The sequence below is a fragment of the Myotis daubentonii genome, chromosome 17, assembly GCF_963259705.1.
Source record: "Myotis daubentonii chromosome 17, mMyoDau2.1, whole genome shotgun sequence".
Lineage (NCBI taxonomy): Eukaryota > Metazoa > Chordata > Mammalia > Chiroptera > Vespertilionidae > Myotis > Myotis daubentonii.
Genome location: NC_081856.1, coordinates 18,600,708 through 18,616,022, shown reverse-complemented (window position 1 = coordinate 18,616,022; position 15,315 = coordinate 18,600,708). Strand labels below are relative to the sequence as shown.

The 15,315-nt window shown below is 40.0% G+C and overlaps 1 protein-coding gene across 1 annotated transcript in view; it reads right to left on the bottom strand.

Annotated features, from left to right (window-relative positions):
* CPA6 (carboxypeptidase A6) overlaps positions 1-15,315 on the bottom strand; it is a 194,816-nt gene that overhangs the window by 111,318 nt on the left and 68,183 nt on the right. The window contains exon 2 of the mRNA XM_059672668.1: positions 2,881-2,956. Within this exon, the coding sequence (XP_059528651.1) occupies positions 2,881-2,956 (76 nt within the window). The remainder of the gene's footprint in view (positions 1-2,880; positions 2,957-15,315) is intronic.

The following is a 15,315-nucleotide window of genomic DNA, read 5'->3' as shown; positions in this document are numbered from 1 at the left end:
TGGGCTCTTCGCTGGCATCCGGGAACCTAGATCTTGGAGGGTTTCCACCACCCTAACTGGGAAGAGTGGCTAACACTGAACTGTGTGTGCAAACAACATGGTTCAAGCTGAACACCTGCTTTCTCTCTGAGAGTCTGGAATTCTGGCGTGTGCTAGGCAGAGGGGCCTACATGACAAAAACCCGGGGCCCTAGGTCTCTAATGAGCTTCCCTGGCAGACAATATTTCACATGTCTTATCACAACTCATTGTTGGGGCAATTAAGACCATCCCGTGTGACTCTACTAAGAGACACTTCCTGGAAGTTGAGCCTGGTGTGCCCTGGGCTTCAACCCTTGTGCCTCTTCTCTTTGCTGATTCTGCTTTGTATCCCTTTGTGATCCTAAGTCATAGCTGCAAGTAGGACTATAGGCTAAGTTGTGAGAGTTTTGCCTTCAAATCACTGAATCTGGGGGTGCTGGGGTGGTGTGGGTGACTCAGGAATAAAGTAAATGAACACATGATAATGATCACACTGAGTCTAGGCTCCACTGCCCAGCAAACTTGGCTTTCACCCTTCTGTTGTGAAGATGGTCAGAGTAAATAGACTAGAGGCAAGAGGTGGCCTCACCTGAGTTCTAGAGGGCTTGGCCCTGTCTAGATAGGTGTGTTCTGATTCCACACTGTGACCTGGGGCAAGTTACTTAACCTCTGCCTCTCCTAGTTTCTTCATGTGTAAAATAGTAATAATAACGGTACCCACATCATAGAGTTGTTAAAATGAGGCAAGCTACAGGAAGCATTGGCACTGTGAGAGCACACAGTGGCCAAGAGGGACTGGGTGTAACTCCGGATGTAACTCCCTGTGGGGCGGAATGCCTGGAATATCATTGACATTCTAACATCTACTCCCTATCTCCCTTCACTCCGCTCCCGTCTTCCTCACCAGCCCCCTTTCCTCCCTTCAGTGTCATCTAAGCCTCCACAACCAAGCCATTTCCTCCCCCACCCCTGTTTATTAACCTTTCCTTCAGAACCAAATGAATACAACACGCAGGAGTGTTTTTTAAGTGTGTTCATAAAAGGGATCCAATATAAATGCGTTATCATCAGTGTCCACAGTCCTAGCTTTATTCAACATCTTTTAGTTCCATTTACTGTGATTTACAAGAGTTTGTAAGTAACCCTCACAGTCCTCATTGATGTTATGTTATTGTTTTTGATAATGGTAAGTGATCATATATATAACGATGGAATTTTATTTTCATAGCTTTGTAAAGCCTACCATATAAATTGGGGGGGAAATCCTAATGATTTTTTCCAATATTTGTTCCCTGAAATACTAGATCCCAAGGTGTAAAGCGGATATTTAATTTTTCCAGTGTTGTATTCAAAACACAACTGCAATGGAGATGGAAACGTCTACTTGAAACTGGCTTTGCTTCTTTTTTTTTTATTAAATATATTTTATTGATTTTTTACAGAGAGGAAGGGAGAGAGATAGAGAGTTAGAAACATCGATGAGAGAGAAACATCGATCAGCTGCCTCCTGCACATCTCCTACTGGGGATATGCCCGCAACCCAGGTACATGCCCTTGACCAGAATCGAACCTGGAACCTTTCAGTCCGCAGGCCGACGCCCTATCCACTGAGCCAAACCGGTTTCGGCTGGCTTTGCTTCTTTACAATTTTTGAGGCTCTGGTGGATTGTTTTGATAGTATTCAGATATTGCTGTTGAAAAGGCTACAATGGTTTGGGAGAAGCCCAGCAAATGCAGTCTCTCTGCAATTGGATAAAACCATAACAATTTGAGGATAAGCTCCTGCAACCTCACTCCTTATGATGAGGCACCAACATTAAACTGGACATTTCATGGATAGGGGCTGGGTAGGAAGAGGAAGAAAGAAAATCCATAAAATAGAAGTTTAAAATTTCATTTCAAAAAAATTCAATATGTAAAGGGAAGATGTCAAAGAGAAAAAAAATCAAACCAAAAATAGAAGACCAAAAGTTTGATAATTACGAACATTTCCAGAAGCCCCTGAGTCTTTCACTCCTCCTTTATTCCTCATCCCCTCACACCTTCTCCAGGTACAATCCAGGTAGGATTATACTCCGGTCATATAGGACATGTGTTTTTCTATTCCGTATTGAAGATATTCATAAGGCTTCCTTTGTAACTGTTTTGCTCTCCATGAAAATGAGCCCAAACCACCATGTTTTATGGGCTCACTTCTCTTCTTGGCAGGTAGTCATGGAAAAGAGCCCCATCACCACACTTCTCATCTTAAGTCTTTAGCTAAAGCTAACACTCAATTACATGCAGTAATAGGGACTGAGAAACTCACTAACTTTAAAATCCATAAAATCCATCAAAGATTGAGTAAGCAGAGCCCTTCAACTTTTGCCAACGGAATTCTCTTATCAAATCCACTGAAACATAGCAAAATTAATTAACTTCAATTTCTAGCTTTTGTTTTCTTCATCTCACGTCTGCCTGAAGTTCTAATGATCAGCAGGAAGATTTCAAGAGGGAAAAGTGAAGCTCTGGAAAAGTATAAACTAACTTCACTCATGCATTAAACAACAAAACATTTACTGAGTTTCTAGGATATTCCAGAGACTGACTGCGAATTAAGTGATGAAGAGACATACACAAGCTCTCTCATGAAGCTTACATCCTGCTAAGGGAGATGGAAAATAAATAAATGGACTAGTAAATAGATAATGGGCCAGATATATAATAACATTTTAATAATCTTAACTGCCCACTAAAAGCTCTTTCAAGTTCTCTTAGAATTTTATTCCCGTGGTTAATTAATTCCAAATATTCAACTCCAGTCAGCAAAGCGCTGCAAATACATTGCAAGCACAATGATAAGTGAGTGACACTCTCTTACCTTAAGCCGGTGGCTTATTTTCTTCAATGCGTACACTTCCTCTTCAGTACTGGGGATAAGTCTTATCACCTTATCACTGTAAGAAAGGGGAAAATGGTGATATTTACTTTTAAAAAATAAAGATGTAACCACCTCTATTTTTTACTTAAAAAACAAAACAAAACAAAACAAAAACAAAACTGCCCCTGCCTTTAAGAAGGAAAACAGCAAACCTTTGAGCTCAACAACAGGTATTTTATCCAGTTCTTGTTACTCTCTGATTGCTTGGTCTTTTTCTGTCTTAAAACCATTTGTTTTTTCATCAGCTTTTGAAGATTACAAACTCACACTTAAGCAGAGAAAGGTCAAAACACAGGCAGAGTGGCAATAAGGACAAGAACTCTCCTGAATACCTCAGAACAGACACCAAGAAAGAAAATTCTTAATGATAGAAAAACACACACAACACTTTTAAAATAAAACTTAATGCTGAAAAGGGATGTGACTTTCGATGAGAGGAGATATGGAATCCACACACCATGACCATTCCTGGTTTGGATTCTTCCCACACTGAGAACAGTAAAGATAAGCCCATCTCTATGGGGCATCTTAACTCTCTAGTACAGAGCTTCCCAACTGGTCTGTGGGACCCGACTGGAGGGCCACCCAATTGTTTACTTGAGTTCCATGTGATACTGATGACCGGAAAGCTGTTAAAGTGAAAAAAATTTTAAATCAATTTTTACAGCCATTAAAATTATACCCCAGTTGAAATTATATTTGGATACTCTCTAAGAGTCTTTCCATAACTTGAGTAAGACTGGAGGGGTCATTTGTCAGGGAGTTGTTTGTGATGGTGACCTGTCCCTCAGGTGCGCCTGTCAGGTATTATCATTTTGTATATGTCATGATGAGGACATGTTGGGAAGCGCAACTCTACTGTGTTAAAATCACAACTGTCAGCGTGTCTTGCACAGAGTAGACACATTAAATATTTATTAATGGATTTGGCACAAAGGCGATCATTGAGAATTCTTGGCTTCCAGAGGAAATGTCGGTAAAACTAAATAAAATACACAGGAAGGAATGTTTTTCGTAACCCCCTATGGCATTTTATAATGACTGGAGATAAAGTAGAACATCATGAAGACCATATATTTAAAGCTCAAAACAAAAATTCTGGCATTCACCCACAACTTCCATCTCCAGCCTGACAGGTGTGCCGGAATCAGGATGGAATTTGCATGCTTTCCATGGTTTTGCTTATCAGTGGTTCTCAACCTATGGGTCTCGACCCCTTTGGCCGTTTAACGACCCTTTCACAGGGGTCGCCTAAGACCATCCTGCATATCAGATATTTACATTATGATTCATAACAGTAGCAACATTACAGTTATGAAGTAGCAACGAAAATAATTTTATGGTTGGGTCACAGCATGAGGAACTGTATTTAAAGGGCCAGAAGGTTGAGAACCACTGCCTTAGATGAATAACAGTTTCCAAGGTGAGGTAAGATTAATGGGTTTGGGGGGGGGGCATTAGGGACCTTCCAGATTTGCTGGATGATGATTCTTTTTTAAAATAACATTTTAATTATAACTTATTTAGTTTATTGATTTGAGAGAGAGAGGAAGGGAGAGAGAGAGAGAGAAACATCGATTGGTTGCCTCCCACTCGAACTTCAATCAGGGAACGAATCTGCAACCTGGGTATGTGCCCTGACCAGAAACAGAGCCCACTACCCTTGGAGCACAGACAACGCTCCAACCCACCAGGGCTGAATGAAGGTTCTTTAAGGCTGTGTGTTCATTTCTAATCATTTTAGCTTTGTAATTTCCAATGATCCGGTTATACCTTTGTTAGGCCTGTGAATTAAAAGGTCCTCGGCTTGCTCATGATAATTTATTATGGTTAGGCACTACCACCCTAATCTGGCTTTGTAGCTTTTGTTTCCTCAAAGCCACAGAAAACAACCTTTTAGTATCTTTTTCTGAAAAGAATACAAGAAAGTAGAGGTTAAGAAAAATTCATCAAGTCACTGTAATACAACTCCAAACCTGAACTTTAGAATTGAAATGTAATTACATCTTTTCTGGTACACAATGCGTTGACCTTTGCTTGCCCTGGCTTCATCAGATCCTGGCCTCTCCTACCTGACCCAATATGGTTCTTGGCTGAGAAAGACACCTTTGCTGGGTGATATGGTTATTATTGAAGGATGGGTCACTTGACATCCTGCTGGAGACACCTCCATCGAGGCCTGTCAGCTCCCCAAGAATGCAAAGAAAGCAATCTGTAGCCGTTTTACAACTGTGGGAAGATAAAGAAAAAACTTAACCCTGAAAGTGATTGCTGAAACCCAGCTTTATCATTCAATTAAAAAAAAAATCACTTCATCTCAGCTTGTAGAAATTCTCAGGTGCAACTTGAGAAATGTGTTTATTATTGTTTGATTACTTATCAAAGAACAGAGAATAAGGAAAGCTATTTAGGAAAATCCATAAAGTGTCTTACTTTTTTACAAGCCAATAAATGAGAGGGGTAGACTAACTAGTAACCGAAGACCAACAAAAGCTCTTTATTCAGCATGTAAAACCCAATGACCCCCAACTGTCCCATTTGTCTCACCGAAGGGAAAGCTTACTCTCTCTAGATCTGATAGCTGGCCATTTTGAAAGCAGATAATTCAGCACTACAAATGGGTTTCAGGTAGTGAAATAGCGACTGGAACTTAGAAAAACCAGCTGCGAGTATCAAAGGTGAACTGAGAGGCTTTCTAATTTATCAGTTTTCGCCCGCTAGGTGGCAACATCAATTTTAAACCCCATAACTACCCTTTGGGATTAAGATGAGAAACCAAAGGTCTGAATGTGATTGAGGTTAGAGACCAGCTGCTCATTTGTATATGTGTTTGTGAACTAGATATTTCTAACTCAGCCTATATAAAGTTGTCAGGAGGAAAAACAGGCCAGGTGTTTTTAATTACAGCTTAAGGCTGTAGTATAGAGGCAGTATAAGGAACCTCCAGGTAATTATGTTTATGTATTGATTCATTATATACTTAGATTTTGTCCCCTTGCCTTACAGGACAAATGAGATTGTATTGCTATAATGCTAACATCAAGTTTTGTTTTATGTTAGATTATTGTTATGTACAGCAGCAACCACGCGGATGAGATAATCTTGAGTAAATGAAATCGATTTATAAAGTGTGTAATAAGAATGTATGCATCCAGAGAAAAGAATTTGGCAAGAGAACACCATCTCTAACGTTTTACAGTCTGTCTGAGCCTCAGTGTCCTGGTCAGAGGGATGAGCCCACTCGCCTTTTCATGTTACGCTGTTTGAGTTTGCTGGCTACCATGTTTACTGGGACACCTATGGAAGAACAGCTCTGTTTTATGGGCAACTACGGAGTCCTCCCCAGACTCCTTTTGAAAGACATGGATGCGAAGTTCCAGAGTTTTGTTCTGGCTCCCGGCAAGACCTTTCACAATTGATCCCATGATTAAACTCTAAATTGCTCTAGTTTATGAACCCATGCTTGTAAAAATCAAAACATTACAGAGGATATGAAATAATAAAGTTCCCCTCCCAGTTCTCTTCCAACCTTGACCTTCCATCCTCCCCTCAGAGCCTTGTTAATAGTTCCTTGTGATTCCCTCTAGACCAGCGGTTCTCAACCTGTGGGTCGTGACCCCTTTGGGGGTCGAACGACCCTTTCACAGGGGTTGCCTAAGACCATCGGAAAACACATATATAATTACATTTTGTTTTTGTGATTAATCATTATACTTTAATTAGGTTCAATTTGTAACAATGAAATTGGGGGTCACCACAACATGAGGAACTGCATGAAAGGGTCGCGGCATCAGGAAGGTTGAGAACCACTGCCCTAGACTTTTCCTTTGCATTGACACATGCACACACTTTTGGGACCACAGCTAATTTGACACCTGACTTAAAGGCAGTCAATGGACCATAAGGTGGGATGACAACTGAATCCTTCCCAGTTGGGTTCATTCCACTGGACGATGACTGACAGCTGATCTAGTCAGATCCTGCCTTTGGGACTTTGCACTTGAGACATAAAGAAAAAACCAGTGAGTTTGCATTATCAGGAGCAGTGGCCATAGATGCAGGCAACAGCCAACTTACTATAATGGCAAAATTCTCAAGCACGGAATGTAGGCATTGGACACATTGCCCTGGTTTGGAAACAGTCCCCAGTCTTTCTCATGTTTTTTTTTTTAGCATCAACATCGATGATCTCATGCATGCCTTTTCAAACTTAACAAATGCACTATTACTAAGACCACTCAAACTTCAGGTACTTCAGTTTTTCATTCATATCTTTGAAGAACCAATTCATCTTCCCTGATCCATTTTTTTTTTCTTCACTTAGGGAAGAAATAGAGCAAGGCTGGATTCTAATATCAGTTCCACCACTTGCTGTGTGCCCTGGGCTAAACTGCTGAACCATTTAGAGCCAATGATTCATAATCCTTACAATGGGGGGAAACCCCAATACATTGTTGCTTAAGGTTTTGGTGAAAATTATTCCATTCGGCCACATTTACTAATATTAAAGTCACGTTAAGTTCCAGGCATTGTGGCAGGGGATAGGGATATAGCAGTTCCTGCCTGTGGTGAGTTTACCATCATATTCTCAATGATAGAGTCTGGGAAATGCCCACCTAATAGTCTCTCAATGCACAGTAGCTACTGTTATTACCTCTACAGGAAACTGTCTCACCCTTTAGAAATTAAAGCGCTAATAGCAGATGCTTCTCCAAGTGGGTTTCACCGTGAACATCAGAAGCAATAAAACATGATTTTGTTAGGGATATATTTCACCTTTTTTGTTGCTGCTGGTGCTTTTGTGTGTGTTTTTTTTATAAGTATTTAAATCTCATTATTGATCAACTTCCTGATTTGGCACTTATTATTTCTTCTCTTCTCTTCTCAGGCAGCAATTTGGCATCAGAGAAACACACGTATTAGACAGTCTCATTATTTCCTACAATAGCAATTGAGGATAGAGGACACTTTATATAAAATAAAATGGGAAAGCCCTAGCTGGTTTGGCTCAGTGAATAGAGCATCTGGCCTGCAGACTGAAGGGTCCCAGATTTGATTCCTGTCAAGGGCATATGCCCGGGTGGCGTGCTTGATCCCCAGTGGGGGGCATGCGGAGTCAGCCGATCAATGAATCTCTCTCATCATTGATGTTTCTATCTCTCTCTCCATCTCCCTTCCTGTCTGAAATAAATAAATAAATAAATAAAATGGGAAAATAATTTCAATGAAAGTCCTGCATAGATGTTCTTGCTGTGGGTGCAAGCTGCACATGCTCAGTTTTTCAATACTTCTAAAGACACAATTTAGCTGGATATAGAAAGGGATTTCTACATTCCTTGGCCTTCACAAGGAATCAGATTAGATGGCTGTAGTGGCTGTGCCTCCAAATCCATTTCCCCTTCATAAGCCCTAACAAGACTGATTTGCTCATATAGTCCCTCCATCCCCACATCTATATACATAAAAGCCTAAGTGACTGGCCGACCAGCCGGTAGCTATGACATGCACTGATCACCAGGGGGCAGATGCTCAATGCAAGAGCAGAAACCACAGGCATGGAAACATGGAACAGACTGATGAATCTCAGAAGGAAGAGGGGAAGGGGGGAGGGCAGGAAGGGATTAACCAAAGGTCTTATATGCATACTAGAGGCCCAGTGCACGGATTCATGCACCAGTGGGGTCCCTCAGCCTGGCCTGTGGGGATTGGGCCAAAACCAGCTCTCCAAGATCCTCCAAGGGGTCCTGGATTGCAAGAGGGTGCAGGCCAGGCCTGAGGGGCCTCTAGTTAGGAATAAATCTTGATTAGCCAATCAGAGCTTAGATATCTCCAGTAAATTGTGTTAGTATGGAGATGAATATATGTTATAAATGGGCCCAATCAGATTTGAGGGAAGAATTATTATTCCATGGCTGGGGTTGAAAAGATTCACGCTCTTGTTGAACATGAATAAGGAAATATGTAACCCTGTATGTATAACCCTCACCTGGAACAGCCATTAATCATGAAAGGAGTGAGCTTTAGGGTACGGCAGATTCTATAACTGCTGAATAGGCAAGAAAAAAACCATGTTTTCAGTGGTTTTGTTGAATTAACCAACCTTTAAGCCTCTCCTTCCTGCCTCTGGACTTAGTTATTTAATATAAAAATTTCATTATCATGTAGATCAGTTTGAGTCAGGTTGTCTCCTACATGTAACCAAAATTGCCCTGCACAATAATAATTTTGCTCTGTCTATTTTTAAGGAATGAGATAAGGAAAAGCAATGGAATAAATAAATTTACTCTTAAATCAAAGTCTTCACAGGTGGGAAAATACACACTGGCCTTCTTTCTTTCCTTGAATACCTTTCTCTAAAACACCCCTCTAATTTTGATAGTGCTTAGAAAAACTGCGTGTGTTTTCAGAAGGATGATTTAGGCTGCTCAATAGCTAAATGCATCTCATATTCTCAAGAAAAATGGACCGCTTAAAATATTTGCTGAATTTTCTGAAAGTCCTGTATCCCATGGAAGAGTTAATAATAGGATTTCACTTAAATAAAAATCTCTCGCCCAAGCACCAAGGAACTCATTAGGTAGTCCAGAAAAAATTAATGTTCACATGTCAATTCTATATTATAAAGTGCTTGGGTCTCAGAGGTGCATTTCCTTTGATGAAAGATTGTGTTTTGATGTACATGAAAAATTCCCTTAAAAAGCAATAAATAAGAGACCACTTGGCAGAGAACACTCCAGAGATAAATGGATTTCCCCCTCTTTGGTTATGGTTTATAGTCGCAACATAAAGACCTCAGAACATGAAGAAGCTCCCTGTGGCAGTTTGCTTAGGACACGAAGATTTAGACTTCACTCTTGGGTTAAAGTTAGGCAGAGGGATGACTTTCTTCCCGCCTTTGGTTGCTGCAACTATTTTTAATAGCAGAGAAAAGAAAAACAGTCCTCCTAAGCCTTACTGTACTTAAGAGAAATGTTCTCAGGAGGTTGAACACCTATCATGGAATCTCACATGTAATGGATGATCAATAGATTTTTGCTGAGTTGAATTGAAATTGTTTTTTCTTTTGTGTGTATGTGGTTTATTTTTTTATTGTTGTTGTTTTTTGTAAACTGCAACCAACCAACCAGACAACTATCTTTAAATTTCTGAAGTTGACTTCCATTGTAAGATTTGAGAATTTCCTCTTCTCCCATTAGCACAAGCCAGGAAGGAAAAAGCAATAAAATGTAACACTGCCTTTCAATTAATTTCTTACAGTCAGATAAATTTCTTCAGTATGTCTCAAAGACTTGAAATATATTGTGTGAAATCATTATGTGATACTTCAATTTAGCCCTTTCTTGTAGTATTTAAGAATAGGATGCAATCTAAGAAATGAAGAACAAACCATTCACTTGAAAGATACCTATATAGCAAGTTGCTAGTGGGGAAGGAAAAGGAAAGGAGTTACAAAGCATAAGGGACCACCTTTCAAAGATGTATACTCTAGTTTGGTACATGAAACATAGATAAAACCTTATTACTAGAGGTCCAGTGCACGAATTTGTGCACCTTGAAAGGAACTGTGGGCCTTGAGGCTACAGTAGGCACAGGGGTCGGTCTTGGCCCACCCTCCGTGCCCCTGCCCGGCCCCTCCCACTGTGGTCCCCCCCTCATCCAGTCTGCCGGCAGCCCCACTCCCACCGCTGCCGCTGCTCGCACCCACTGACAGTGCAGAGTGATTGGGGCCAGCATCAGCAGCGGGTGTGAGCGGGGCTGGTGCCATTAGTGGGTGCAAGGGGTGGTTGCTGCCCCAATCACTTCCCAAGAGCAGAGGGAGGTGGAGAAGCCCTCAGGGGCGATCAGGGCCAGCAGCTGCTGCTTGCACTTGCTGATGGTGCCAAGCAATCAGGGCTGATGCTGGGCACTGGCAGTGGGTGCAAGCAGGGCTGGTGCCGGGTGGGACTGCAGCACATGGGAGCAAAGAATTCTCAGTAACCACCAGAGGCTCGCCCTGATGACAGTGACCCGTGCCCCTCCTTTGTCTGGCACCCCCTCTCACCTGCTCCAATATCCCACCGCACCCGATGCCTGCCATGCTCCACACATACTCCCTGGTGGTCAGTGCACGTCATAGCGACTGGTTGTTCAGTTTTTCATTTGTTCTGGTTGTTATGCCGTTCCGTCTATTTGCATATTAGCCTTTTATTATATAGGACTGTAATATAAGGCAGTATGTGGTAAATGTTTTATAAATTATGTAGAATATATGTATAAAAAAGGTTTAGATGTGATAATCAGAGAAGACCACATGGAAGGACTTGATAATTGAAACTAAGAAGATCTGGGCCCCAGGGACTGACAGCCATCAGCACATATTAGTTTAGTGGTTTTGAAATCTGAGTGTGCATAAAATTCACCTGGGAATCTATCTGCCAGCATAATTTGGGGTGATAAATATACTGAAATCACCTTCCAGTGAAAATCACTTAGCAATACTGAAATATGTATGTATGTGATATATTTTTTAATATGCAGGGGTAAGGTGGCAACAGAGTAAGTCAGGTTAAACCTAAGAAGCCAAAAATGCTGAGATAAGCTAACACTGAGGCCAGTGGCTACCCTGACTGAGGAGCATCTTGCTAATTCCTAAGTTTGAGCAAGGTGGGGATTCAGATCAGAGACCCTCATAGAAAGCCTTAACAGTAACAACCTCAGTGAAAACATAACCAGAAAACCAGTCTTATGAAAGGAGAGAGTAGGGAAACCGTGTCTTGGATTTGGCCCTGGATAGGAAGGAAAATGAAATTTAAACTACCTATGTGGTCCAAAAATCTACAAGCTTCATTCTCCCAGCTGCAGAGTGTACCCTGCTGATGGCTCACAGCTGAGTCCATATTAAAGAATGGTCTTCCTGAAAATGGAACTCCCATTTGACCCTGTGATCCCACTTCTAGGAATATATCCCAAGAAACCAGAAACACCAATCAGAAAGGATATATGCACCCCTATGTTCATAGCAGCACAATTCACCATAGCTAAGATCTGGAAACAGCCTAAGTGCCCATCAGTAGATGAATGGATTAGAAAACTGTGGTACATCTACACGATGGAATACTATGCTGCTGTAAAAAGGAAGGAACTCTTACCATTTGCAACGTCATGGATGGAACTGGAGAGCATTATGCTAAGTGAAATAAGCCAGTCAATAAAGGAAAAATACCACATGATCTCACTCATTCATGGACAATAGAGACCATTATAAACTTTTGAACAATAATAGATACAGAGGCAGAGCTGCCTCAAACAGATTGTCAAACTGCAGCAGGAAGGCCGGGGAGGGTTGGGGGGCAGGAGGTAGGGGGGTAAGAGATCAACTAAAGGACTTGTATGCATGCATATAAGCATAACCAATGGACATAAGACACTGGGTGATAGGGGAGGCTAGGGGACTGTCTAGGGCGGGGGGATAAAATGGATACATATGTAATACCCTTTGTAATACTTTAAGCAATAAAAAAAAAAAGATTAAAAAAAAAAAAAAAAAGAATGGTCTTCAGCTGAAGGAAGGTGCTTCACCCAAGATTAAGACCCCCACCCCAAGGGCAACCTTTATGCAAACCCGAGTTCATGCTGTGGCTCTGAGGCCTGCCCCCTGGTCTGAATTTGAGATGTTTCTGCAGTGCCAATCCAGCTTCACACTTCCTCCTGAAGTCTGTTGTAACTGCCGTCCAATCCTTCTTCTATCCTCAGCTTCCTTCATTTCCTTATAGATCATTATAATTTTTTGTTTGTGAGAGAGCACTCTCCAAGAAAGTGATTCCATGAAGAACAGACAGAGACCCCAGAAATTGACCCAATGAATATCAAGATTTATTATAAAGCAATGGTAATTAAGACAGAATGGAACTGACATGAGAATGGACACATAGATTAGAAACAGATCTTTACTTATAGAGAAACGGTCAGTGACAGAGGTAGTACTGCAGATCTGTGGGGAGAGGATGGACTCTTACTGCATGTAACTGGGACCACTGGTTATCCATGTGGGGAGAAAATTAATAACCTGGGTTTTTCTCTCTCACACACTCATCAAATCAAGTCACGTCAACCTAGGTCAAGTCAAGTTGGAATAAGAACTTAACTGTGAAAAGAAAAACCTTAAAAGGTCCTGGAGACAAAATATCTTCATGATGTCAGGGTTAGAAAAGGATTTATTAAACAAGATACAAAAATCATAAAGGTTGATTAATTCAAGTATGTTAAAATTAGAAACTCCTTTTCATCAAAATATACCATAATGAAAATCAAAAGTCAAGCCGCAAGTGAAGAGAAGACATTTAAGTATCCATCAGAAGATTAGTCTCAATATGAAACAGATGCATTACTTACGAAAATTGGGCAAAGATATGAATGCAATAAATAAATAACCAAAAATATGAATATATGCTCAGTATAATTTGTAAACATGGAAATGCAAATTAAAACAGTGACAACTACCCTTAAAACCATTTCACAATTGTCAGTTTTTTCCATTAAATTTTGATAATATCAAGAAATGGCTATTGAAACTCAGATCTTTGCTCAGTAGAGTATAAAGTCGTGTAGTACTTTGGAAGAAAATAGTTGTGTGTTAACTGGTAAAAGATAAACCTTCCATACTCATGTCCCAACAATCAAACTCTTAAAAACTCCCATGCACACATGTACCAGGAGAGCCATACAAGAATATTCACTGTAGCTTTATTCCATGATCACAAAACAAAACTAGAAACAAGCCAAAATCCCATCAACAGTAAAAATGATAAATTAGAGCTCTCCAAAAAGTGGAATTCTTTTTGGAGAGCTATAAAAGTGGACTTAACAGCTGTTAAAATACATGAATTATGACTATATACACCAATGCGGATGAATTTTGCAAACAGAGTTGATTGAAGTGACTGTGAGAACAGAACTTGGGGGAGGGGAGGATAATCAATGAAACTGGGAAGATAAGCCAGCATCTGTTTACAGTCCTATCGTATGTATTCCTTGCTTTGGAGATTTTATTTTTTTGATGGTTTTAGTTTGGTTTGGAGAGAATTTTTGTGTGTTTTTTTTGGTAAGCATACTCATATTGTGGTATGTGAATGGTCTTTACATCTCTGGAGGTTACTACGTCTTGCTGCTTAGTGCCTGTACAATTAACAGAGAAGGCAAAACTGGGAGTGCGTGCTCCTATGTACACTGCAGCACTAGCCACAGAGCCAAGACATGGAAGCAACCAAGGTGTCCATGGACGGATGCACGAATCAGGAAAACATGGTGTGTTTATGTGTATGTGTATAAATATACATACAGTATATATACATACACATATACCCACATATATACATACATATGCACACACATGGAATATTATTCAGCCATAAAAAGGAAATCCTGCTATTTCTGACAATATATATGGACCTTGAGGTCATTATGCTAAGTGAAATAAGTCAGACAAAGAAGGACAAATGCCACTGTTATCTCACTTCTTTGTGGAATCTTAAAAAACCAAACTTCTAGAAAGAGAGTAAAATAGTGGTTACCAGGGGCTGAGGGTTGAGGAGAAGAGGAAGATGTTGGTCAAAGGGTACAAACTTTCAGTTTTAAGATGAGTTCTGGGAATCTAATACACAGCATGGTGACTCCTAACAATACTGCCTTGTGAACTTGGAAGTTGCTATAAGAGTAGAGCCTTAATGTTCTCACCATAACAACAACAACAAAATGGTAATTATCTGAGGATGTGCTAACTAACCTTATTGTGGTAAACATTAATAATATATACATGCATCAAATCACAACACTGTATATCTTAAACAATGTTATATGTCAATTATAACTCAACAGAGGTGGGAAAATGTGGAAGTACAAGCATTGAATTTTTTTCATGCAGAGACTAAACTGCATAAAACTTTAATAGCTTTAAATTATTATATTTGCCCTGCTTAAACTTTTTTGGGGGATGCTGACAAAGATGTTTAGAACTTATTTCAAATCATATTGGAAATATCTGAATGCAATGTGTATATAAAATTTTTTTTAAAGAATAATTAGGCTTATAGTAATTGTCTAAACTAAACATTCTGCAGGGAACTTTTTCAATTATAATATTAGATGCATTTATTTTAATCCCAGCAATAATAAATTATAATGATGCCCAGTAGTTTTCAAGTTACTATTAAGCTTTTTCTAAGTTCTGTACATGCATTAACCCATTTATTCCTACTATGACTTTTTATTTTTAGTAATTGGCTACATTTAAGGTAGTATATTAAATTATTTCTATCTTTTAAGGATTGAATAAACAGTAAACTGAGGCAGTGATTATCTGTATACACACAAGAGTGGTGAGAATTAGGGTTGAATTTT